Source organism: Coregonus clupeaformis, chromosome 11 (assembly GCF_020615455.1).
Source record: "Coregonus clupeaformis isolate EN_2021a chromosome 11, ASM2061545v1, whole genome shotgun sequence".
In the NCBI taxonomy this organism is placed as follows: Eukaryota; Metazoa; Chordata; class Actinopteri; order Salmoniformes; family Salmonidae; genus Coregonus; species Coregonus clupeaformis.
Window position 1 is genome coordinate 46,346,821 of NC_059202.1, and position 26,725 is coordinate 46,373,545.

At 43.4% G+C, this 26,725-nt stretch overlaps 1 protein-coding gene across 2 annotated transcripts in view; it reads left to right on the forward strand.

Annotated features, from left to right (window-relative positions):
* LOC121576898 (mitochondrial inner membrane protease subunit 2) overlaps nt 1-25,609 on the forward strand; it is a 176,515-nt gene extending 150,906 nt beyond the window's left edge. For both annotated transcript variants that reach the window (XM_041890451.2, XM_041890452.2), the window contains 3 exons: nt 3,343-3,408; nt 6,580-6,682; nt 23,782-25,609. In XM_041890451.2, coding sequence (XP_041746385.1) covers nt 3,343-3,408; nt 6,580-6,682; nt 23,782-23,922 — 310 coding nt within the window. In that variant the 3' untranslated portion in view covers nt 23,923-25,609. The remainder of the gene's footprint in view (nt 1-3,342; nt 3,409-6,579; nt 6,683-23,781) is intronic.
* The last annotated feature ends 1,116 nt before the right edge of the window (nt 25,610-26,725 follow it).

Consider the following 26,725-nt stretch of genomic DNA (forward strand, 5'->3'; position numbering starts at 1 on the left):
CTGATGTTGGGCGATTAGGTCTGGCTCGCAGTCGGTGTTCCAATTCACCCCAAAGGTGTTTGATAGGGTTGAGGTCAGGGCTCTGTGAAGGCCAGTCAAGTTCTTCCACACCGATCTCGACAAACCATTTCTGTATGGACCTCACCTTCCCCAAACTGTTGCCACAAAGTTGGAAGCACAGAATCGTCTAGAATGTCATTGCATGCTGTAGCGTTAGGATTTCCCTTCACTGGAACACAGGGGCTTAGCCCGAACCATGAAAAACAGCCCCAGAACATTATTCCTGCTCCATCAAACTTTTCAGTTGGCACTATGCATTCGGGCAGGTAGCGTTCTCCTGGCATCCGCCAAACCCAGATTTGTTCTTCAGACTGCCAGATGGTGAAGCGTGAGTAATCTCTCCAGAGAATGCGTTTCCACTGCTCCAGAGTACAACGGCGGTGAGCTTTACACCCCTCCAGCCGACGCTTGGCATTGCGCATGGTGATCTTAGGGTTGTGTGCGGCTGCTCGGCCGTGGAAACTAATTTCATGAAGGTCCCGACTAACAGTTCTTGTGCTGACATTGCTTTCAGAGCCAGTTTGGAACGCGGTAGTGAGTGTTGCAACCGAGGGCAGATGATTTTTACGCGCTCCGTGCTTCAACACCCAGTGGTCCCGTTCTGTGAGCTTGTGTGGCTTACCACTTCGCGGCTGAGCCGTTGTGGAAACGTCTACGAGCAATTTCACAATAACAGCACTTACAGTTGACCGGGGCAGCACTGGCAGGGCAGAAATTTGACAAACTGACTTGTTAGAAAGGTGGCATCGTATGATGGTGCCACATTGAAAGTCACTGAGCTCTTCAGTACGGCCACTCCACTGCCAATGTTTGTCTATGGAGATTGCATGGCTGTGAGCTCGATTTATACACCTGTCAGCAACGGGGTGTGGCTGAAATAGCCGGATCCACTAATTTGAAGGGTTGTCCACATACTTTTGTATATATAGTGTATGTAGAAAAGATAATGGACCTATATATTTTTTTATAATATAATCTTTGAGAACTATCAATCACCTATATAAAAGCTAGATTGTCAGGGAGAATAGAAAATTCCCAAAACAATGCATTTAGCAGGATTTAATTTGTTATTATGTTTGAGCAAAAGAACACAGCATTAGCCATGGCAAAATGCATAGAATTCCAAGAAATTAGCTTTAAAACTGCAACATTTTCTCTTAGCTCCATGGCAAAATGTGTAGAATTGCAGGAAATTGACTTCAACATGCAAAAATAATCTCTACACCGCCAAGATGTGGGCAAGGGGGCCTCTAAAATAGTCTCTAAAATTCAGCCACGCTAACCAAGCCCATTGCCAAGCTCCATGCCATGACCACCACGTAAGCTCCTTTTTGATCCAGAAAAAACCCTGGATACACTCGCAATGGCTGCCTGGTATTGTGATGCAATAATTTTCATGGTAATGTAGAATGTTAATTCAAATTATGTTAACTGATGTGGCTTATGCATTGGAATGTATTTTTTGTAATGTCAGTTGAGTTGAATCAACAAATCACAGCACATATTGATCGATACACTTCCTGCTTTTACTTCCTGCTTTGCTCCTCGCAGTGGCCGCCAGTCCACACATTATACCATCATAAATAGGGATGCCCGTTCTATTCATTCTATTTCTATGGCAGCACATGCAGTCAGGAGCGGAGGAGAAAATGTGCTTAAAACAATTTTTATATATATATATATATACACACAGTACCAGTCAAAAGTTTGGACATACCTACTCATTCAAGGCTTTTTCTACATTGTAGAATAATAGTGAATACATCAAAACTATGGAATAACACATATTGAATCATGTAGTAACCAAAAAAGTGTTCAACAAATGAACATATTTTTTATATTTGAGATTCTTCAAATATACACTCTTGGCATTCTCTGAACCAGCTTCATGTGGAATGCTTTTCAAACAGTCTTGAAGGAGTTCCCACATATGCTGAGCACATGTTGGCTGCTTTTCCTTCACTCTGCAGTCCAACTCATCCCAAACCATCTCAATTGGGTTGAGGTCGGGTGATTGTGGAGGCCAGGTCATCTGATGTAGCACCGCGGACATTTGGCTGGCCAATTACCGCCATCCAAAAATCCATGACCGTCACAGCCCTAATCCACACACACAGCTTCGCTAGAGACAGGCCAACCCCTGTTTAGCTTGCGGGTTCTCTGAGCTGCTGGTAATTCTGATTGGCTGAGCAGGTTGTCAATCAGTCATGATCCCCTGTATTCCTGAGGCAAAGAGGGAGGGGGGATGTGGAGGAGGAGAGAGAGCAAATGTGTGTGTATGCGTGGCAGAGAGTGGAAGAAAGAGAGTGACAGAGAGAGTGTGCTTGTGTGTATGTGTCAGTGTGTGTGTTAAAGAGAGAGTGAGGGAGGGAGACTGAGGGCGGGAGAGAGCAGGGGAGGAATGGAGAATGGATGTGGCTTCTTATTAAGACTGGCATTTCTGTTTGATTCTCTGGGCGTTTGAAGGCAACGTTTAACAAACTGCGGTTTCTGTGGGTCATTATTCAATGCCTTTGTGTAGATGTCCCTCATTTGGCCAGACACTATGAACTGAACACCTGTGTATCTCTGGCTCCCTGGTAGCCTCACATTTATCTAGAAAACCTGTGGAAAGAATAGAATAATTTTGATCATTGTAATATAATTGATCATGGACTTGAACATCACGTCCAAGCGAGAGAGTAAAAAACTACAAATCTTTTCTATATTACCTGTTTATTAGACTCATTTTGTATCCAGAATGTGAATGCCATTGCTTTGTATGGCCTCAAAAGGACTGCCATTGTTGATATCAAATTAATCTTGTCTTTGTTGGCTACTTAGAAGTATTTCGTGGCTTGGAGAAGGAGGTCATCAGCATGGCAATAATGGTTGTAGAATTCATGAACTGAGCATTGTGGGTTATTAAGGGTTCATTAGCAACATAAAGCGAATGAGCTCTGTCTACCATGGTACTGCTATGTTTGTGTTCCCCTGTGGTGTGTGAGGTCCACATGTTGAGAGATAGAGAGGGAAGGAGGAGGAATAAGATCCTGGTACTTGAACCCACCCAACACTCACTGCAGTATAGTCAGTTTCTTAGTCTGCTGGTGAGGAACACTGATTCCAGTTCAATCTAGTGTTGTGAATAGTGTTTTTTTATTAACTTTTATTAATGAGTAGAGTGAATAGGGTCGCTACAGCACAGACAGTACGTCATGGTTTATTGGTGTTATGACCTCATATACATTTATCTATCTTTATCATATATTTCATTGATATACTGTATATTTATTGTTTCAGGTCTCCCAAGAACCCCCAGCAGAAGATCATCAAGCGAGTCATAGCACTTGAGGGAGACTTCATCAAGTACGTACATAATTTGTTTTTTCCCCCATAGCTTTATCAAATCAAATCAAACTTAAAACCCACAACACATTATAAAGGAAAAACGAAACAAAAGGCAATAAAATAACATAAAATAAAGGGTGTCTTAAAGGCCTATGCAGAGACTTCCTATGAGAAGACAACTGCTTGTTTACTCATGAATTCGAAGCTCCATCTTAAACCCCAGTATTTCTTATCAACCAGCTTCAAATCTTCGGGTGCCACTACTCATAACACAATGTCGCCATGTAAATCACTCTGCCAACTATTTGTGACGGGTGCCGCTGAACAAATTACGAGTCACTTGTATTGCCTGGGAGGAGATAGATGAATAATTAACATGGGGGTTTGATGATTGCCCACACTGGCTGAGGCTGGTGTGTGTGTGCATGTGTGTTAGCCTGTGGGGCCAGCCATGCTATAAATCACAGCTATGGTTTTAATCTCGCCATGCACAGAGACAGGAAAGAGGCCTCTCAGCCATTTACAGCCCTCTGAGTGGTGTGTGTGTGTGTGTGTGCGCGTGTGCAATGTGTATCCCTCTGAACTGAGCCCCTCCTCAGAGATATAGAGGGCCGTTTCGGAGATTCATCTCCAAACAATGATGGCTTACGGGACATAAATCGCGTTGCAATCGAATCACAGCTTTAAAACAAACAGAAAGGCCAAGTGTTACGCCACTGTATTGTCAGGGACGCTGTGTAAAGCTGATGACTGGAATACATACATTGAGGGAAATGTGGAGTATATTCATATGAAGTGTATGAGGAATAGCTACCTCAAGATGGAGATTCTGGTGTTCATAGAGGTACAGAACAACCCAGTGTGGTGTGCCAGGCAGGCTGTCAGACATGGCTGGTGGACAAGATTATGGCTGTGTGTTCCCATGTCCATGATAGCATACCACTTAGGATGCATGTCCAACACATTTGATTCATTCGCAGTGGTATTCTTCTTAGTCTAGATATTGAAACTGAGCCTTTGACTTGACCTATCCAATTTACCTCAAGCTTTTACACATCATCATTATCGTGTTTCATATGACCATTATCATGTGTATCTGTGCCCTATAGGCCTATCCCATTAACCTCCATCAAACCTCCACTGTACCAGGCAGCTATTGTTTAAACCCACAAAACAGAGGTAGAGAGCACATCACTTTTTAACACAACTCAATGCTGAGACTGTCTGAGAGTCTGCCCAAACTCCTGAACGCACCCTAAGCCCTTTGTAGCTGCTAGACACTGCCAGGAAGTGAGTCACATGCAAACAGCATTAATACAGGAGTCTGTATATTCGCTTTGAACTCTGTTTGCTTTGAAGCATCCCTAATGGCACCCTATTTCCTATTTAGTGCCCTACTTTTGACCAGGACCCAACAAGCTCTGGTCAAAGTAGTGCCCTATGTAGGGAATAGGGTGCCATTTGGGATGCAACCTGTTTTTGTCTTCCCACAAAACGGTTATTTTTACTGAGCATAGCAGGGGTAGCTGATTAGGTAACACTTTATAATAATGTTCATTAATAAACTATTTGATAAACTATGAATAAGTACGTAGTGTATACCCCATTGAATAATCATTTATTAATACATGTATATGAACACTGCTTATAAATAGATAACAAATGTCTCCTTAAAGTTATTATAAAGTGTTACTGCAGACTATTCTACTGTACAAATAAGATAGGCCCTATTTGGATATAATCGCTAGATTTTGAAGTAGCCAGTATTTTGTTCTTGTATTGTTTGTGTTCAGATACTGTATGTAGGCCTAACCCCTGACATTTCAAAGTCACTGAACTTCAGTTTGCTGGAGAACAGACAGGGCAGCAGGTAACCTAGCGGTTAGAGCGTTGGGTCAGTAACCGAAAGGTTGCAATACCCAGGCAGACAAGGTGAAAAATGTGTTGATGTGCCCTTGAGCAAGGCACTTAACCTTAATTTGCTCCAGTGGCGCTATACTACTATGGCTGACCATGTAAAACAACATATTTCACCACCTATCCGGTGTATGTGACAATAAAAAATTTTTTTCCCCCAGCAGCCAAATCAATATTTTGGTCCAAGGTCTAAAGAGTAGTCATTTAGGCTCCTGTAACATTGCCCTGGAAAGGAATAGGAGAAGAATTGTCATTTAAAAAGTCATTTCCCCGTAATTTACAATGTTCCTGATATGAACCATGCATCAGGGCTCAGTCACAGCTAAGTGGCCAGGTGATTGATGGTGTATACCACCCTGTCCTCACTCCGCAAAATAGTTGATTGAAGCTAAACTAGTCTGGAGGGGAACCGATCAGATAGAGGTTACGTCCCAAATGGACCCTATTCCCTAATATAGTGTACTACTTTTGACCAGGGCCGAAGGGGCTATATATAGGGAGTAGTGTACCATTAAGGGACGCAACCAGAGACTAGACCTAAGGGAGTGAGCTGTCCTGTCCATATCTCATTAGTCATTACACACAAAGCATGTTTGTCCTCATCTGATTAGATTAGATTTGACTTCAAGATAATAGTCGAATCTAAAGGGAGGATGCCTGGCAGATGGATGATTTAGTAGAAAGGTGATAAACCATAATGAAACGAAAATGTCAATTTCCTGAATGCAGATGTACAGTGAGGGAAAAAAGTATTAGATCCCCTGCTGATTTTGTACGTTTGCCCACTGACAAAGAAATGATCAGTCTATAATTTTAATGGTAGGTTTATTTGAACAGTGAGAGACAGAATAACAACAAAAAAATACTTATTTCCCTCATTAAAATGCAAATCAATTTATAACATTTTTGACATGCGTTTTTCTGTTTTTGTTTTGTTTTTATTCTGTCTCTCACTGTTCAAATAAACCTACCATTAAAATTATAGACTGATCATGTCTTTGTCAGTGGGCAAACGTACAAAAATCAGCAGGGGATCAAATACTTAATTCCCTCACTGTAGGTAGATTAACTTTATTCTCGATTTAAATTTTGCCTTTTGTCTTGTCTAATTTCAATGTGTTTATTGTTGTTTTCAATTGATCCCGCAGCTCAATCAATGTTAATGACTGCCTTTCTTTCATAGCTAGGTTCTGAAGTAAATGTGGGTTGTATTAACCTGGCTAATGTGTTTTATCCATGATCCAAACCTCCGCCCTCCATTTCTCTCTGCAGGACGCTTGGCTATAAGAACCGCTATCTCAGGGTCCCTGATGGCCACTTTTGGATCGAGGGGGACCATCACGGCCACAGTCTGGACAGCAACAGCTTTGGACCGGTAAGCCACTTTTCTGCTCAAATTCCCTCCTGCACATTGATGTGCTCAGTTTTCAACTACACAATAGGAATGGCTCATGCCTGAGCCTTATATTTTGATATAAAAGCCTTATATTTGGATATCAAAACATTATATTTGTATATAAGTATAAGGCTTTGGCCCATGCCATTGAAAAGCAAAGCAAAGCACAGCTTGTCTGAGTCGTGTCCAGCAGCTCCACATTGGAACTCCAACAATGGGGCCTAAAAAGACCCTGGGAGTCCTTAATAAGGAAAAGGAAAATAATTGAATAGCCATGCATTGGAGAACAAACCTGGGTTCTACATTTGTAATTTTTGTGCTGCTTATTACGACAAAGTTGTTCCCTCAGAGGAAAGAAACTCTGAACAGTTTCTCCATATGGCAGGTAGGTATAGTCAGTGCTATTAATCTCTGACAGGCCTCATTGGGCATGTGGGCCCGGCAGCCTCTCCTGCCTGTGTGGAAAGAAGGCTTGACGTATTTCATTGTTGTATTTTCCATACATATCCTCATCCTTGTCGGGCAGTAACAAATGTGTCTTGATAAGGGTCTGAAAGTAGTGACGAGGAGTGAGTGATCGGGCAGCGAGGCGCTCTGTGCTTTTTGGATTTTGACAAAGTATTTCAGGGAGCTGTCATTGGATGGAGGAAGGAAGCTGCAGAGCAGAGGCCAGGGAATTATCCATCTGTAGTGTTCCAATCCTTTAAAGAAATAACTTTGTACTTGACATTTAACTGGGTCAGCTGCTGGTTTGTGGGGGGATTTATTTTCTGAAGTGATTGAAGTTGGTTTTGGATGGTTCCATGTCAGTCAGTACTCTCTGTCTGTTGCTGGATGACAAGTTTTAAGTATTTGGATAGAGAGGAGTTTGGGTGGTTTGGGGATGATTTTGTGGATTTCATTATTGTAAGCAGTTTGTTTATTGGCCATGAACAGAATACTTTAAGGGAACAGTTAATTTAAGGAAACCGTTTCCTTAACTCATTAATGTCTTATTATATCCTATTTCCCATTGGATCTGCAAGCCCTCTGTTATGATTGTAGGGCTACTTCTTATGTTGGCCTATACAGTGTGGTACTGTATGTATGCACTGTGACCACTGTTAGCTTATGCCTGCATGCTTATTAGGCCATCTCACCACCTCAGTAAGAAATGCATTGGTCATACTGACATTGTGTCATTTGTGTTGTTTCTTTGAACACAGTACAGGAATCTGTGGCACGTTTTAAACGCATGGAAGCCATTGAGGGCATTGCAAAAACTGAGTTTTCATCCAAAACCAAATTGTTTATATGGCTAAATAATTGAACAGCGTACCAGAGGGGTATACAGCTAGATGTACCCAGGCTTTTCTGAAATTAGCTATCTTCATTTAGATTCACATTCCAGCTCAGGCTTCATCCGTATTACGAAGGTGGATATTGCTCATTCGCCTGCCGCTAACTCTCTCTAGCAGGCTTGTAACTGTGTGTGCATATTGCACGTGGCTAGTCGAACGCCAAACTCTTCATTGAGACAATGCTGAAACATCAATCCATGGGCGAGGCAGTGCAACATTTTCATTTTAGCCGAAATCAACATGCAAGAAAAGTTATCTTACAAATTAAGCAGGCTGTGATGTGAAATAGGCTATTACAAGTGCCATCTTTCTATTATTATTTATCGTTAATGCCGTCTTTGATGTGCTTTGGTGTGCTAATCAATGCATACATCACCCTTTTCACCACTCCTGTCTATATAATTATTTTATAACGTCATACTAAAGTTTTACTGTACGTGAACTTTCTAATGCATCCTGTCATTACTAAATACTGTATGTAATGTGATGGGTGTATAAGTATGAAGATTTTTTTTTACACAAAACATTTGATTAATAAAATATTTAAATCAGTCGTCTTCCTCAAATAAAGGAGATGATGATGCAATGTTTGCATGAGGGAGGGAATCTGATTTCATTGGTCCTCAAGTCGCAGCTCAGACACTTCATTAGCCCTGAGTTTGCCTGCCCTGGAGCAGCTTAGTTCTAAATCATTTGTTGCCATAGAAATGACCTGTATCTGGCTAAAAGGTGAGCCACTTTCGTGGTACTTGTTATCCCGAGTTGAACTCAGAGTTTACCAAAGTTACCTCGCTAACTCCTCAACCAGAAGGGGAGAGGCGTAGGTGAAAAATCTGTGATTCCCTTAAAGGCACTTAACCCTAATTGCTCCTGTAAGTGATTAAATATAAAAAAAATAACCAGGTACGTAGTATACCCTTCTGGGGTACTTGCTACTGTGATTCCTGAAATGCAGAGACTGTTGATGGAGTATTTTTAGAATCTGAAATTATACTTTTGTTACATTGTTTGCTAGCTTTTTAGCTGGTTAGCTAGCTAGCTCTGTCTCATTGACCACCAAATGTTGCTAGCTAGCTAGCCACTTAATATAACTCGAAATGCAAGTTAGCTGGCTAAGTTAGCCATGTTATGAATACAACTCCCATCTGCTGTCGACATCAGGATACGATTTGAGCGCACTAGTTAGCTCCAAAAGTGGTTAGTAGCTTTGACTGCATGCTGACAGTGAATTCAAAGCCATTCAGTGGCTAGCCACACTACTAACATAATTTTACCAGGTTCCCGTAAAGCAATTGTAATGACAGTCCACCACAACATACCGAGAGTTCCCTGATTAGCAAAGGGTAGTCTGTGTTTGATTTAATTGGGTATTAAAAACATAGTTTGAGATCATTGTGAGGGGATTTCGCCAGTAGTTGAATGGGGAATTGAGCTTCCCGGTAAAATGTTGTCCGAGGTTAAAACAGTAACCAAGGGGGTCTGGGCTTAGCCAAGGGTCCATTTTAGAATGTACAGTGCCTTCAGAAAGTATTCACACCCCTTGACTTTTTCCACATTTTGTTGTGTTACAAGGTGGGATTTAATTGTCATGTTTTGTCAATGATCTACACAAAATACTATGTAATGCCAAAGTGGAAGAAAAATGCAAATATTTGTTAAAAAATTATGAAAAATAAAACACTAATATCTTAATTACATAAATGTTCAACCCCGAGTCAATACATGTTAGAATCACCTTTGTCACCGATTACAGCTGAGAGTCTTTCTGGGTAAGTCTCTAAGAGCTTTGCACACCTGGATTGTACAATAGTTGCAGATTATTCATGCTCTGTCAAGTTAGTTGTTGATCATTGCTAGACAGTCACTTTCAAGTCTTGCCATAGATTTTCAAGCCGTTTTAAGTCAAAACTGTAACTAGGCCACTCAGGAACATGCGATGTCGTCTTTGTAAGCAATTCCAGTGTATATTTGGCCTTGTGTTTTAGGTTATTGTCCTGCTGAAAGGTGAATGTGTCTGTTGGAAAGCAGACTGAACTAGGTTTTCCTCTAGGATTTTGCCTGTGCTTGACTCTATTCCGTTTATTTTTATCAACAACAAAAAAACTCCCTAGTCCTTGCCGATGACAAGCATACCCATAACATGATGCAGCCACCACTATGCTTGAAAATATGAAGAATGGTAATCAGTGTTGTGTTGGATTTGCCCCAAACATAACCCTTTGCTTTCAGGACATAAAGTTAATTTCTTTGCCACATTTTTTGCAGTTTTACTTTAGTGCCTTATTGCAAACAGGATGCATGTTTTGGAATACATGTATTCTGTACAGGCTTCCTTCTTTTCACTCTGTCATTTAGGTTAGTACTGTGGAGTAACTACAATATTGTCGATCCTTTCTCAATTTTCTTCTATCACAGTCATTAAACTCTGTAACTGTTTTAAAGTCACTATTGGCCTCGTGGTGAAATCCCTGAGTGGTTTCCTTCCTCTCTGGCAACTGAGTTAGGAAGGACTCCTTCAGCTTTTTAGTGACTGGGTCTACCATGCTCAAAAGGATATTCAATGTCTCCTTTTTATAATTTTTTACCCATCTACCAATAGGTGCCCTTCTTTGCGAGGCATTGGAAAACCTCCCTGGTCTTTGTGGTTGAATCTGTGTTTGAAATTCACTGCTCGACTGTGGGACCTTACAGATAATTACATGTGTGGGGTACAAAGATGAGGTAGTCATTCAAAAATCATGTTAAACACTATTATTGCACATACAGTGAGGGAAAAAAGTATAAAAGACACCTGTCCACAGAAGCAATCATTTAATCAGATTCCAAACTCTCCACCATGGCCAAGACCAAAGAGCTCTCCAAGGATGTCAGGGACAAGATTGTAGACCTACACAAGGCTGGAATGGGCTACAAAACCATCGCCAAGCAGCTTGGTGAGAAGGTGACAACAGTTGGTGCGATTATTCGCAAATGGAAGAAACACAAAATAACTGTCAATCTCCCTCGGCCTGGGGCTCCATGCAAGATCACACCTCGTGGAGTTGCAATGATCAAGTGAGGAATCAGCCCAGAACTACACGGGAGGATCTTGTTAATGATCTCAAGGCAGCTGGGACCATAGTCACCAAGAAAACAATTGGTAACACACTACGCCGTGAAGGACTGAAATCCTGCAGCGCCCGCAAGGTCCCCCTGCTCAAGAAAGCACATATACAGGGCCGTCTGAAGTTTGCCAATGAACATCTGAATGATTCAGAGGAGAACTGGGTGAAAGTGTTGTGGTCAGATGAGACCAAAATGGAGCTCTTTGGCATCAACTCAACTCGCCGTGTTTGGAGGAGGACGAACGCTGCCTATGACCCCAAGAACACCATCCCCACCGTCAAACATGGAAGTGGAAACATTATGCTTTGGGGGTGTTTTTCTGCTAAGGGGACAGGACAACTTCACCGCATCAAAGGGACGATGAACGGGGCCATGTACCGTCAAATCTTGGGTGAGAACCTCCTTCCCTCAGCCAGGGCATTGAAAATGGGTCGTGATGGCTATTCCAGCATGACAATGACCCAAAACACACGGCCAAGGCAACAAAGGAGTGGCTCAAGAAGAAGCACATTAAGGTCCTGGAGTGGCCTAGCCAGTCTCCAGACCTTAATCCCATAGAAAATCTGTGGAGGGAGCTGAAGGTTCGAGTTTCCAAACGTCAGCCTCGAAACCTTAATGATTTGGAGAAGATCTGCAAAGAAGAGTGGGACAGAATCCCTCCTGAGATGTGTGCAAACCTGGTGGCCAACTACAAGAAACGTCTGACCTCTGTGATTGCCAACAAGGGTTTTGCCACCAAGTACTAAGTCATGTTTTGCAGAGGGGTCAAATACTTATTTCCCTCATTAAAATGCAAATCAATTTATAACATTTTTGACATGCGTTTTTCTGGTTTTTTGTTTGTTTTTATTCTGTCTCTCACTGTTCAAATAAACTACCATTAAAATTATAGACTGATCATGTCTTTGTCAGTGGGCAAACGTACAAAATCAGCAGGGGATCAAATACTTTTTTCCCTCACTGTAGTTATTTTAGTCCATGCAACTTATTATGTAAATTGTTAAACGCATTTTTACTCCTGAATTTATTTAGGCTTGCCATAACAAAGGGGTTGAATACTTATTGACTCAAGATATTTCAGCTTTTGATTTGTAATTAATTTGTAAAAATGTTAAAAACATCATTCCACTTTGTCATTATGGGGTATTGTGTGTAGGCTTGTGACAAAACAATCTCAATTGAATACATTTTAAATTCAGGCTGTAACACAACAAAATGTGGAAAAAGTCAAGGGGTGTGACCTACTTTCTGAAGGCATAAAAAAATATATATTTTGTGAAATGTAAATCCTGTCTTGATTACATTTCACTAAAGGTGTGTTCCACCGACGTGAAAGGTTCTTTGTTACTAAAATATGTGTCCTCCTTGTAAAATTTAAATTAGTCCATTTTGTGGTGGAAGAACAACCAAAGAGGAAGAAATGTTCACATTTTCTGTTGTGTTGACTTAATTTTAAATGGGTGCACTGAACCTTGTTTTGCTCCTAAATGTAAGTATATTTCTCGCTAGGAAGTGAATAAACATGCCTCTCAGTAAAGCACTTCTCTCATTCACTCACACACACGCTCCCTGGAGAGCCAGGTGCAGGATAAAGTGCAGAGTGAGATGAAGTCGCTGAGTGAGCTGTCAGGTTGGATAGAGCTAAACAAATATCACAGTCATACCTTTTGCCTAAATCAGATTATGTATTGTAGCTTGAAATATGCTGAATGCCTGAAATGGCGTTCAACAGTTGCTTTGTAGACAGGTTTTGGGAGTACGAACAACTAAAAATAAATTGTACTTTATCGTATTGTGGGGCTTCAATGTCTTATTCTTTTCCAGCGGCATTTAAAATTACATTTAAACTAAAATCTAAAAAGCAAGCATATTCATTGTCCAGATCAGGTCAATAAATGGCATAGTGGTTATCACCCACCCAACTACAGCAATAAGCTTGTGAGTTGTGTACCAAATCCATTCCTATGACAACGTTTAGTGGCTCTTTTCTCACTCCCAGTCCCTAAACTAAGCCTTCTGAGGAAGAAGGGAGAAGTGTTGGTATTCTGGAGCCATTTGTCAGATACCCCTGATGTCTACAAGGCCTTGGCACTCATTTCTCTTGTGTGAGGGAACAGAGTGGACCAGCTAGTTTAGCCTTCTAGGCCACCTCGCCTCACTCCCACAGCCTTGAAATGTCTTTTGAGGATTTTATTGTGTATTTATGAAAGCCTTGGCATCAGTCTCCAGTCCTTTGTGTGTGTGTCTGATTTTTTAAAATGCACCAAAACACCTTGCTTTTGTCTTTCTATATCATCAGAAAGTATTCATACCCGTTGACTTATTCCACATTTTGTTGTCTTACAGCCTGAATTCAAAATGGATTAAATAGATTTAAACACAATACCCCATAATCACAAAGTGAAAACATGTTTTTAGAAATGTTTGCAAGGTTATTGAAAATATGGAATTGGGATTCCTGAGAAAATGTTGTCAGAGGTTGCAACAGTAACCAAGGGGGTCGGGCTTAGCGAAGTCTCTCTCTCTCTCTCTCTCTCTCTCTCTCTCTCTCTCTCTCTCTCTCTCTCTCTCTCTCTCTCTCTCTCTCTCTCTCTCTCTCTCTCTCTCTCTCTGTGCATGCTGGGAGTTTTTTGGAGTTTGAGTGTTTGGTGTGGAGGGCTTGTCCTAACTAATTTGTTTGTTTCCTTCCTTGTTTTCTCTTTTCTATGGTGGAGGGTTAATGCACTGTTTGTTTTAGTGGTACTCACTGTTTTTTATTTTTCAAAGTTAGAGAGGAAGAGGACAGAGGTTTAGTTTCCTGGGGTTTTGAACGGTGAGGTGTGAGCGATGGCTTCGCAGCCTAGCGCGGAGGAGACGCTGTCGTTACGGCATGGAGTCAGGTGTGTTCCCGATAATGGAATTAAGGTGGAGGAGGTTCTGCTCGCGGTCGGCGAACAGGTAGGAGCCGAATTTATACATTCCGCGTCCAGAATGAACAAAGCTGTGGTTGTGTTCATGAAAAGGGCAAATTTGGTGGGTAGGCTCATTTCAAGCGGAATATTTGTAAGGGATGTGTTGGTGCCAATTTCTCCTCTTTCTACCCCTTCGACCAGGGTGGTAGTTGCAAATTTGCCTCCGTTTATTATGGATGATCAAATCAGGAAGGTGTTGAGTCGTTTTGGTAAGTTTGCTAGTGGTTTTCGTGTACTGTCGGCAGGTTTTCAGGCAGATGCCGTCCAAGCACGTTGTTTCATTCCCGGAGGCAAGTGTTCATGTTTCTGAACAACAATGAGCAACAGTTAAATGTGCACTTTAAAGTGAGGCATGGGGAGGGGCTCTACGCAGGTTTTGCCAGCACAGATAGTCTACGGTGTTTTGAGTGTGGGGATTTGGGGCATAAGAGCTTTGCGTGCCCACATAAAGGCCGTAGACAAGGTGAAGGTTCAAGCGCCAGTGGGGGAAATCGAGGTCAACGTGCAGGGGGCCATGAGACGCAGGCAGCAGAGGCTGGGTCTAGTCATGCTATAGGTGGTGGTGTAGATGAGGCTGGGTCTAGTCATGCTATAGGTGGTGGTGTAGATGGGGCTGGGTCTAGTCATGCTATAGATGAGGGTGTAGCTGAGGCTGGGCCTAGTCATGCTATAGGTGGTGGTGTAGATGAGGCTGGGTCTAGTCGTGTGATGGATGGTGGTGTAGCTGAGGCTGGGTCTAGTCATGTTATAGATGGTGGTGTAGATGAGGCTGGGCCTAGTCAGGTTATGGATGGTGGTGTAGGTGAGGCTGGGTCTAGTCATGCTATAGATGGTGGTGTAGATGAGGCTGGGTCTAGTCAGGTTATGTTAGTGGATGAGGAGAGTGTAGTGGGGAAGGGTAAGCGACTAGGAGGGGTGGAGGAGGGTGTCAAGCGGAAGAGGAAAAAGGGGGAGAAGAAAGGAGGTGGGAGGGCAGAGGCTGGTGTGATGAAAGACACCAAGGAACCTTTGCCTGGTGCTGGGGGGGGAGGCCCCGACTAGAGAGGAAGGGCAGGTGGTCAGGTTGCCTGGTGCTGGGGGGGGAGGCCCCGACTAGAGAGGAAGGACAGGTGGTCAGGTTGGGAGATGGAGATGAGGAGGAGGAAGGTGAGTCTGAGGAAGAAGCCGATGAGGATTTCTTTTCAGACTCCTCCTCAATGGGTCCAGAGCTGACAGCCAGTCAGTCAGAGGGGTCAAAGTACACGGTGACGGAACTGTCAAGGTTCCTGAAGGAGACTAAGGGGAAAAAAGTTAATCTTGAGGCTTTTTTTTGCGATCCGGGAAAGTTTGTAAGATCAGTGCAACATGCAATGAAAAATGAGGGGCATGGTGTCCTCTCACCCAGGAAACGGTTTAGGTTAAGGAAGTGGGTCACAACTGTGCGTAAAGGTCTACCTTCAGACACTGTCTAGATGAAAGTTTTCTTTCTGGCACTGGAGCTTTTTGAGCTTTGCTATTGGTCTCTTTCTTTGCTGGCTTTTCTCCCACTTCTTATGGAGACTTTGGGTAGGCTCGCTTAATATTAATGGTGCCAGAGATGCGGGAAAGAGGAGTGTGTTGGGTGAATATGTAAAACAGTGTTGTTTCTGCAGGAGACGCATAGCGATGTGGTGAATGAAGTTGATTGGGGGCTCTGGTGGAAAGGGGCAAGTGTGCTGAGCCATGGAACAAATGTTAGTGCAGGGGTGGCAGTCCTTTTTGTACCGGGTCTGTCTGTAAAAATTTGCTCCTCAAAAGAGGTGTGTACAGGTAGACTGCTTGTAGTAAAGGCAGAAATTAACAACAGGGGTTTTGTCTTTATAAATGTGTATGCGCCCAACACAGGGAGAGAGAGGGGGCTTCTATTTGGGTGTCTTAGAAAGGAACTCTCACAGGTAGCGCCTGAGGAGACGCTGGTGGTTGGCGGGGACTGGAACTGTACGATGGATTTTACGAAAGACAGAAATGGGGAGGAGCCTCATTCAGGCTCAGTGGGGGTGTTAAGGGACATTATTAATCAATTTGACCTAGTTGATGTTTGGAGAACTAGACATCCCAACACAAGACAATATACGTGGGTGAAGGTCTTTGGGGCTAGGGTGAGTGCAGCCCGGCTTGATCGATTGTACATGTCCAGGAATCAGAGCAATAGGTTGTTGGGCGCTACCATTCTCCCGGTGGGTTTTTCGGATCATCACATAACCATGGCTCGGCTGTCTATTTCACCAGGGCCTCGGCAGGCATCCTATTGGAAGTTTAATGTAAAGCTCTTACAAGATGCCACTTTTTGCTCAGGTTTCCAGACTTTTTGGGAAAGGTGGGGGCAGCGAAGAGAGGAGTATGAGTCTCTGAGTCAATGGTGGGATGTGAGAAAAGTCCAAATTCGGCTTTTCTGCCAACAGTATACAGCTCTGTCATCCTCAGAGGCTAGGAGCGTATTGGGGGAACTCGAACGTAGTATTAGTGAGATGGAGGTAGAGCTGGTGGGGCAAGGCAATGTAGGCCTCCAGGTTAATCTAGCTGAACTACGTAGGGACCTGGGCAGTTTTTTCCAGGTTAAAGCAAAGGGAGCACTTGTAAGAGCTAGGTTCTCCATGCTCAAGGAGATGGATGCTCCCAGCTCCTTCTTCTTTGGTTTGGAAAGACAGAGCGGTGAAGCCAAGGGTATGCATTGTCTACGGCTTTCGGATGGGCGGGTGACCTCTGTGGTGGGGGGAGATGCGGGAGCGGACTGTGGAGTTTTATACTGAATTGTATAAGGCAGAACTGTGTGATCCTATGTGTGCTCAGGTTTTGTTTGCCGAACTCCCTAAGCTCTCTCTGGTACAAAGGGATGAAATGGACATTCCCCTGTTGTCCCATAACTGGCAGAGGCCGTAACCCAGATGTCCCCCGGCCGTGCACCGGGGTCGATGGACTCCCAGTGGAGTTTTAAAAAATTCTGGGGAATAATTGGACTGGACTTCTTTCGCGTGTTGCGTGAATGCGTCGGGGTAGGAGAGTTGCCGATGAGCTGCCGCCGGGCGGCTCTGACTCTCCTGCCCAAAAAAGGGGACTTGTGTGAACTTAAGAACTGGAGGCCTGTGGCATTGCTCTGTGCGGACTACAAGATATTTGCCAAGGTCCTCGCTAACAGACTAAAGTCCCATCTGGACTCTATAGTACACAAGGACCAGACATATTGCATACCAGGACGCTTAATCACGGACAACTTGTTCTTAATCAGGGACATGTTGGACTTGTCGAGAAGTTCTAATGTGAGCTTTGGTCTGGTCTCTTTAGATCAAGAGAAGGCTTTTGATAGAGTGGACCATGAGTATCTGTTTAATGTGATGTCTGTGTTTGGGTTTGGGGAAAGGTTTTTGGCCTATGTGAAGATGTTGTATGCTGGGGCATCATGTATGGTTAAGGTGGGAGGGGGGCTCAGTAGGCCAGTCTGGGTGAGGCGGGGCATTAGACAAGGATGCCCTCTATCAGGGCAGTTATATACACTAGCCATTGAACCTTTTTTGGGCCTGGTACGCAGGAGACTGAAGGGAGTGTGCTGGACAGGCATAGCAGTGTCAGCGTATGCAGATGACGTTTCTGTGATGGTCAGGGATGGTCAGGATATGCAGGCACTAGAGAATAGTCTGAAGGTGTACGAGGGAGCTTCGTCAGCTAAGGTAAACTGGGGAAAGAGCATGGGGGGATAGGGCCCCTCCTCTGCTTCCAGGGGGGTTGCATTGGGGTTGTGAAGGGCTTAAAATATTTGGGGTGTACCTGGGCTCGGAGAGGTGGGTCAGGAAGAACTGGGAGGGGCTGTCACAGGCAGTGGTGTCAAGACTGGCCAGGTGGAGGTGGCTCCTGTCCCAAGTGTCATAGAGGGAGGGTGCTGATAATCAACAACCTGGTGGCATCTTCCCTGTGGCATAAACTGGCTGTCCTCAACCCCCCGCCGGGCTGCTCGCAGACCTGCAACGCAAGCTGGTGGATTTCTTCTGGTCGGGCCATCACTGGCTGAGGGCGGCAGTGTTGTATATGTCCGTAAAAGGAGGACAGGGCCTGGTGGAACTGGAGAGCAGGGTGGCTGCATTCCGACTAAAGGCGGCACAGAGACTGCTGTACCATACTGATGTCGGATGGAGGGAGCCAGCATGCGCGCTGCTGAGGAGAGCTGGCGGATTAGGGTTGGACCGGCAGCTATTCCTCATGAGGCTGGAGGGGCTGAGTACAGCAGGACTCTCTGATTTTTACTCTGCGGTGCTGAGGGCCTGGCAGCTACTAAGGCCCACACGAAAAGGGGGGTGTGGAGCCTGGGCTGTGGGTGTGGGAGGAGCCTATCTTCCACAACCCAGTCATCCTTTGAGATCGGGTTCAGTCAGCCACCCTGAAGAGGCGACTGATGGCAGCGGGATTACTAAGGCTGGGTGACCTGCGACTGCTGGGAGAGGATGGATGGAAAACCCCAGAAGTCCTAGCAAAACAAACAGGACTAACGTCTCTTAGGCTGCTGGAGAGATTCCTGGGGGAAGTCCAGGAGGCACTGTCCGAGCCGGTAAGGAGGGTGTTTGAGCAGCCAAAGGGGGAGGGGCCACCAATGTTTCCGCCACTGCACGTGACGGCAGAGACTGGGGACTGGCAAGGGGGTCTGGAGGACTTGTTAGATTTTAACACTCCGAGCCTGAGGGAGTTTGAGGGGGTGAGAGGTAAAGCCCTATACAACCTCTGCATTAAGGTAAGGAACATTAGGATCCTAACAGGAGTGAAGGCACATCAGTGGCAGGGGGCATGTGGAGCGGAGAGTATGGTGGGTTTTAGATGGAGGGGGCTTTACAAACTCCCAGTGCCAAAGAGGTCAGGGGACCTCCAGTGGAGGGTTCTACATGGGCCCTGGCCACTAACAGCTGGTTAGCACGGGTTGAACCGGGAGTCAGACAGGGGTGTCCTTTCTGTGTCATGAGTGAAACTGTGATTCATGTGTTTTCTGTGTGCGCCAGGTTAATGCCTTTAATGTCTCAGTTGGAATGTCTGTGTGAGAGGTTGGGGGTGGGTTTTACTGTCGGGATGTTTATAATGGGGTACAGGTATTCAAATAAGGAAAAGGAAAAATGTGTGTTGTTGAATTTTCTGTTTGCTCAGTCAAAGTTAGCTATTTGGCTAACAAGGAGGAACAGGGTCAAAGGTGGGGTGATAACAGACCCTTTACTATTATTTAATGGGATGGTCTCTGCGCGCCTTAGGGTGGAATTTGAGTTTTATAAAATTATAAAAAGTGTGGAGATGTTTCAAGAAATATGTTGTGTTGGGGGGGCTGTCTGTATAGCTGAGGAAGATGGTCTGGATATACGGTTGTAGAGTGGGCGAGGTTTGGGTTAATGGGGTAGAGGAAAAGGTGAGTATGCAGTACAGGGGATATTGGTAATGTGTTTACTTTATTTAAAGGGGTGGGGGAAGGGGTGAGGTTTTAATTAGATGAGGATGTACCATTAAAGAAAGACTCAGTCTCTCTCTCTCTCTCTCTCTCTCTCTCTCTCTCTCTCTCTCTCTCTCTCTCTCTCTCTCTCTCTCTCTCTCTCTCTCTCTCTCTCTCTCTCTCTCTCTCTCTCTCTCTCTCTCTCTCTCTCTCTCTCTCTCTCTCTCTCTCTCTCTCACACAGACAGACAGACAGTTTTAAGTCAACCCCCCGAAAAACCAGACAATAAAATGTTATTTGCCACATGCACCGAATACTACAGGTGTAGACATTACAGTGAAATGCTTACTTACAAGCCCTTAACCAACAATCTTTCATAATTTTTAGAGCCTTCCTCTGACACCCCCTGGTATAGAGGTCCTGGATGGCAGGAAGCTTGTACTGGGCCGTACGCACGACCCTCTGTAATGCCTTGCGGTCGGAGGCCGAGCAGTTGCCATACCAGGCAGTGATGCGACCAGTCAGGATGCTCTCGATGGTGCAGCTGTATAACATTTTGAGGATTTGAGGACCCATGGCACATTTTTTCAGTCTTCTGAGGGAGAAACACATGCACATTGCTCACATGGAGTGTGTAAATGATGGTATGAAATAAACCAAGACTTGTTTCTGTAGCAGGTTATGAACTCCGCAAAAAATGTTTCCACTCCGAGAATGGTATATGACTGTAATTAATACATGCATTAAGATAAATTAATGTAACCAAATTACAGGGATTAATGGTAAATTGCCTGTTTTACAAATGGTAGGTTACGACATGGGCATTCATAAAAGTCCATTGCGGAATAAACTATATAGCCTAGGCTACTGTTTTACTTTGCAGAGATAGGAGGGCGGCAATTTTTGTTGTATTGCCTAGAGTGGCATATCGGCTGGGCCTGATCAGTGTTGATTAGTGTATACATTCTGTATCAAATTATACCATGCCAGGTTCGAGAGGATTGTCCATTTGACATTAGTGCATTATAGGCCTCAGAGCCAGAACAACCTTGTCAACTGCTGTTAATACATAATGAATGAATAGTCAGACACATCCAATCTTTTTTAAAGAAGACCGATGTATTTATTTACTAGCAAGCAATGAAAACATGCATTGTATAAAATAACGTTTTTACTGAAGTGCCATAGCCTATAGCGGACTACACCCCAGTGCATCTAGTGGATTAGCTGCTCAAGCATCAAAGGACAGTTGGAAAGAGGAGGCGATGTAGAAAGTTTAATAGACAGACTAAGTTAGCAAAACAATTGCTTGTAATCATTAGTAAACACTCCCGCTATTAGGAAAAGTTTATCTACAATAAAATGAATGTAGGCCTATTTAAATGGTTTTGACTGTTATTTTATTTTCATGATTGTCTCCATCCATAACCATCAGTTACAAGGTTATTCAGTTACAGTCACAGCCCTAGCTCCACCCAGCGCAGCAGCAGCCCTGCAGGGTGATGGAAGGGAGATCCCCTTCACAGTCTCTGGCTGGGTGCCATTTGGGACGCAGCCTCTATCTCCTCTTGCCCCCCTCCCGCCTCTCCTCTGTGGAATTGAAGTGTTTATGCTGGCTGTGAGGGGAAATTACACTCTGATCCCCAGGCCAGGGCTCAACTCTAAAGCTCTCCTCTCACAATGTGCTGCTGCAGCGGAGATGGCTTGATATACACTGAACAAAAATATAAACGCAACATGCAACAATTCTGAAGATTTTACTATTACAGTTCATATAAGGAATCAATCAATTGAAATAAATTCATTAGGCCCAAATCTATGGATCTCATATGACAGGGAATACAGATATGCATTTGCTGGTCACACATACCTTAGAAAAAGGTAGGGGTGTGGTTTAGAAAAAAGTCAGTATCTGGTGTGACCACCATTTGCCTCATGTATTGCGACACATCTCCTTCGCATAGAGTTGATCAGGCTGTTGATTGTGGCTTGTGGAATGTTGTCCCACTCCTCTTCAATGGCTGTGCGAAGATGTTGAATCATTACGGGTGCTGGAACACACTGTTGTACACGTCGATCCAGAGCATCCCAAACATGCTCAATGGGTGACATGTCTGGTGAGTATGTAGGCCATGGAAGAAATGGGACATTTTCAGCTTCCAGGAATTGTGTACAGATCCTTGCGACATGTGGCCGTGTATTATCATGCTGAAACGAGGTGATGGCAGCGGATGAATGGCAAGACAATGGGCGTCAGGATCTCGCCACGGTATCTCTGTGAATTTTAAATTGCCATCGATAAAATGCAATTGTGTTCGTTGTCCGTAGCTTATGCCTGTCCATACCATAACCCCACCGCCACCATGGGGCACTCTGTTCACAACGTTGACATCAGCAAACCACTCGCCCACACAACGCAATACACACGGTCTGCCATCTGCCCAGTACAGTTGAAACCGGGATTCATCCGTGAAGAGCATACTTCTCCAGCGTGCCAGTGGCCATCGAAGGTGAGCATTTGCCCACTGAAGTCGGTTACGACACCGAACTGCAGTCAGGTCAAGACCCTGGTGAGGACGACGAGCATGCAGATGAGTTTCACTGAGACGGTTTCTGACAGTTTGTGCAGAAATTATTCGGTTGTGCAAACCCACAATTTCATCAGCTGTCCAGGTGGCTGGTCTCAGACCATCCCGCAGGTGAAGAAGCCGGATGTGCTGGTCCTGGGCTGGCGTGGCTACACGTGGTCTGCAGTTGTGAGGCTGGTTGGGCGTACTGCCAAATTCTCTAAAACGACGTCGGAGGTGGCTCATGGTAGAGAAATTAACATTCAATTCTCTGGCAACAGCTCTGGTGGACATTCCTGCAGTCAGCATGCCAATTGCATGCTCCTTCAAATCTTGAGACCGCTGTGGCATTGTGTTGTGTGACAAAACTTCACATTTTAGAGTGGCCTTTTATTGTCCCCAGCACAAGGTGCATCTGTGTAATGATCATGCTGTTTAATCACCTTCTTGATATGCCACACCTGTCAGGTGGATGGATTATCTTGGCAAAGGAGAATGCTCACTAACGGGGATGTAAACAAATTTGTGCACAAAATTTGAAAGAAATAAGCTTTTTGTGCGTATGGAAAATGTATGGGATGAAACATGGGACCGACACTTTACATGTTGCGTTTATATTTCTGTTCAGTGTATTAGGGGATTATTGAAGGAATGTTCTGTAATGGAATGTATAATGGAATGGCACTGTACTGGATCTTCTGTCTGCTGTATATTATGTCTGCTAGTACAATATATTTGGAAATCCTGACCAAATGTATTTATTTTTCGGTGCCAAAACCCGGGAATGAAGCATGGACCAAATATATTTTTAAGGGATTATTACTTAATCTATTTAATATGATTTGTTTCCACATGTACTTATCAGCCAGGAACTAGTGTAGTTCAATTGAAGTAGAGAAGAAGAATAAATTAATCCATTCATTTCATTCTATTTTAATCTTGACATGCCAGAATTAATTAAGGTATTGTTTTGGTAGTTTTAAATGTTTTTTCAATTAGCCATGGCCAGAGGCCTATGTGGTGTTGATATCACCCCCCAGGACATGCATTACCAAGGGAGCCAATCAGAAAGGCTTCCTTCTCTATCGGCGTCTAAAAAGGCACCCTATTCTCTATATGGTAGAGTGCTATTTAGGGAATAGGGTGCCATTTCCTACGCATGAGCCAAACTCAGCCTTACCTTCAAGAAGAACAGAATAATTCTTGTGTTTCTCGTTTGTAAATAACAGGCCTTTTGAAAGATAGGCATCATTAATAGCAGTTGACAATGGTCAGTGTGTTTTGTGCTAACCGCTTAATTGACATAGACATGATTGTCAGGGAAAATAATAACAAACCAAATATTTTGCAGTCGGTCCAACATCATTTGTTGGTTTTAATTAGCTTAACGGTTCACATATTAAAGTCTATTTAACTGCTGTCATGACAATACAACTAAAATAATAATTAAATCAATTCCATCTTAAAAAATAAAACACAATTTTCCTTACACATTTTTTGTAGTATCAGAGTTTCCATGTTAAATTTGTCTTGAAAAAGACGGGCAGCACTATTCACAATGGACACGTTTCCGCCATCAAGCCTTCTGCAGACATGTCATTAACGCCATGGAACTGCCCCTTTATTCTAATGATCAGTTAGAATGAGCGATAGTATGATAGTTCTTTGACCAGGGTCTTCTCCTCCCTCTTCCCCTCCGCAGGTGTCTCTGGGGTTGGTCCATGGCCGTGCCTCCCACATCATCTGGCCGCCCAATCGGTGGCAGAGGATCGAGCCGTCCCTCCCCCCTGAGCGGAAGCCCTTGTTGAACTGGCACGGGGACACAACAGAGGAGGAGGACTGAGGAGAGGCCTGCTCATGGCTGTATACATACTGTACCTACCTACACACTCTCTCTCTCTATCATACAGTACATGTGAAAATGTCATAGTCCTCTGATGTGGCACAGTTATGACATCTCTTTGTTGTTGAGAAGCTGAACATGTCAATGGATCAGATACCCATTACCCATACAGTTGCGGCCAAATATATTGGCACCCTTGCACTTTTCTTAAATAATTGCCTATTTCTTCTACAATAAGTTGAAATAGAAAAAGAAAGTTTGGTTTCCAAACCTTGTTATTGGATTTTCAACATTGCAGAACCAATTACATGTTTGTAAATGTAAGTTTAACATTTTATTTAAAACATAAAGACAAATGGCATGGATACAATCGGCACCCCGGAGCTAGTACTTGGTTGCACAGCCTTTGTCCAAGGTAACTGCCAAGAAATGCTTCTTGTAGCCATCATGAGCTTGCTGCACATTTCTACTATTTTCACCTCTCGCCATAGGTTATGGATGTGATTCAGATCTGGACTCTTCACTGGCCACTCCAGAACAGTCCAGGGTGATTTATATGTGTGTTGTTGTCCTACTGTGGAAGACAGTTTTTGGACACTGGGTTGAACATTGCACTCCAAAACACCTTGATAATCTGCTGATTTCATGTCTTGCACACATTCAAGGCGCCCAGTACCAGAGGCAGCAAAGCAACCCCACAGCATCATCGAACCTCCTCCATAATTGATTTTAGTCGTTGGTAAACATAGGAAGACCCCACTGCTGAAGGAGACACAAGTAAGCCTGATTGATTGAACTTCTCAGAAACCCACCTAAACAAGGCTAAATCCTGGGGGAAATGTTCTGTGGACCATTTAAACAAAATTAGAGCTCTTTGGCAATACAGATCAGCGCTCTGTTTACTGGCCTCCAAATGAAGCGTTCAATGAAAAGAACACCCTCCCTACAATGAAAAATAATGGAGGTTTGATAATACTGTGGTGTTGTTTTGCTGCCTCTGGTACTGGGGACCTTGGCCAGCAAAAAGTCCAGATCTGAATTACATCCAAAACCTATGGCGAGCAGTTGGTACAGGGCACCCATCAAATATTGAATAATTAGAGCAGTTTGCTGCTGAAAAGTGGGCCAAATTGCCAATAGAAAGGTGCAGAAAGCTTATTGATGGCTACAAGAAGCGTTTGTCTGCAGTTATATTGGCCAAAGGCTGTGCAACCAAGTACTAGCTCCGGGGTGCCAATCATTTTGTCCATGCCATTTGTCTTTGTTTTCTACATTAAAATTGTAAACTTATGTTTACAAAAATAAAATTGGTTCTACAATATTGAAAATCCAATAAGTTGACCAAAAGTTTTTTTAAATGTCAACTTATTTGAGAAGAAATAGGGAATTATTTAAGAAAAGTGCAAGGGTGCTAATATATTTGGCCGCAACTGTATGTCTCAGTGGCCAATTGTAAAAAAATGAATAAAAAATAACACATTTTGCAACCATGTAATGTGAACAACTGAACGCTGAGATATAGATTTGTGTGTTGTGTTGTCAGATTTTCAGACTAGTGCAGTACCATGTTATTATTTGTATGGAAAGATGAAAGTAAAACTGATTGGGCTTTGAAGGAGCCTGTGGCATGAAAGGCTGATTGAAACTACCTTGATTTATACATTAAACACTTGATACATGGACTTCATATTCGATAACTACTTGAAACTTGGCCTACATCAGTGATGTGCGGTGAAGTTGGTGGCTGGGTAGACACTGGTTATTATCGAAGCCAGATTTACTCACAAATAAACCTTGATGAAGCCCAAGTTCACCATACAACCAGAGTGAAATAGGCTATTAACAGAAATCGACAAATATTTCCACCAACTATAAATACCGATGTAGCCAAGATACACAAGCGATAGCCTCCGATGGCGGCATATTTCATATAATCGGACAAATTGACACACTGCTCAACTCAGCTCAGCCATAGCATCCACAGTTATAACTGACAGGTGGCACTAAAATACCAATAGACACATTTCATCTGAATAATTTGCAACGCAAACTCCATAGCCTTTCACAATGGATTTACAATTCTTCCAATGCACACGTAAACACAAACACACACAATAAAACTGTGAAATATTACACACATATATAATAAATAAGCTTCTAACGAAATTTCCATATCAACAATCGAAATGACTGACAAATGCAGTTCAAAACTTAAAAGAAGTGTCTCAACAAAACAAAATTCTAGCTTGATAAATCAAATGCATCATTGGGATGTTGTCCGGAAATCCAAACCATACAGCTAGACCGCTTTAGGAAATGCACATATTAAAGCCACTAAAGTATAGGCAATGCGAAAATGAGGAAGTAAGCTACAAATGAAAATATTTTGCTTATATGATATCCTACAGGTTAACTCCGTGGTGCTGAATGGACAGCAGCACTATTATCTTGTTCATTCAACAGTAGCCTAACACAAAAAAAAAAATGTAGGCCTACTTTTACTTGTAAATGATGTACATCAGGGTAAACCTCTCGGTGACAGTGTTGACGTCTTTATTCCTTTTGAGTTTGAAAAGTCTCAATTGACATGAGGGCCTAGGATGGTGCAGTTGTACTTCCCCCAACACTCCAAATACATAATCCACCAAGGCCGCAGCTTGTTTGTCATCGCACACATCATCATCCCAAAAACAACTACTTGACTTCGCTTTTAGCCACAATGCAAAATCACAAAGATCTGGCCTTTGTTTGTAGTATCTGTTGTCTCATCTACTTCTACTGCAACAAATGGGTTTGCATTAAT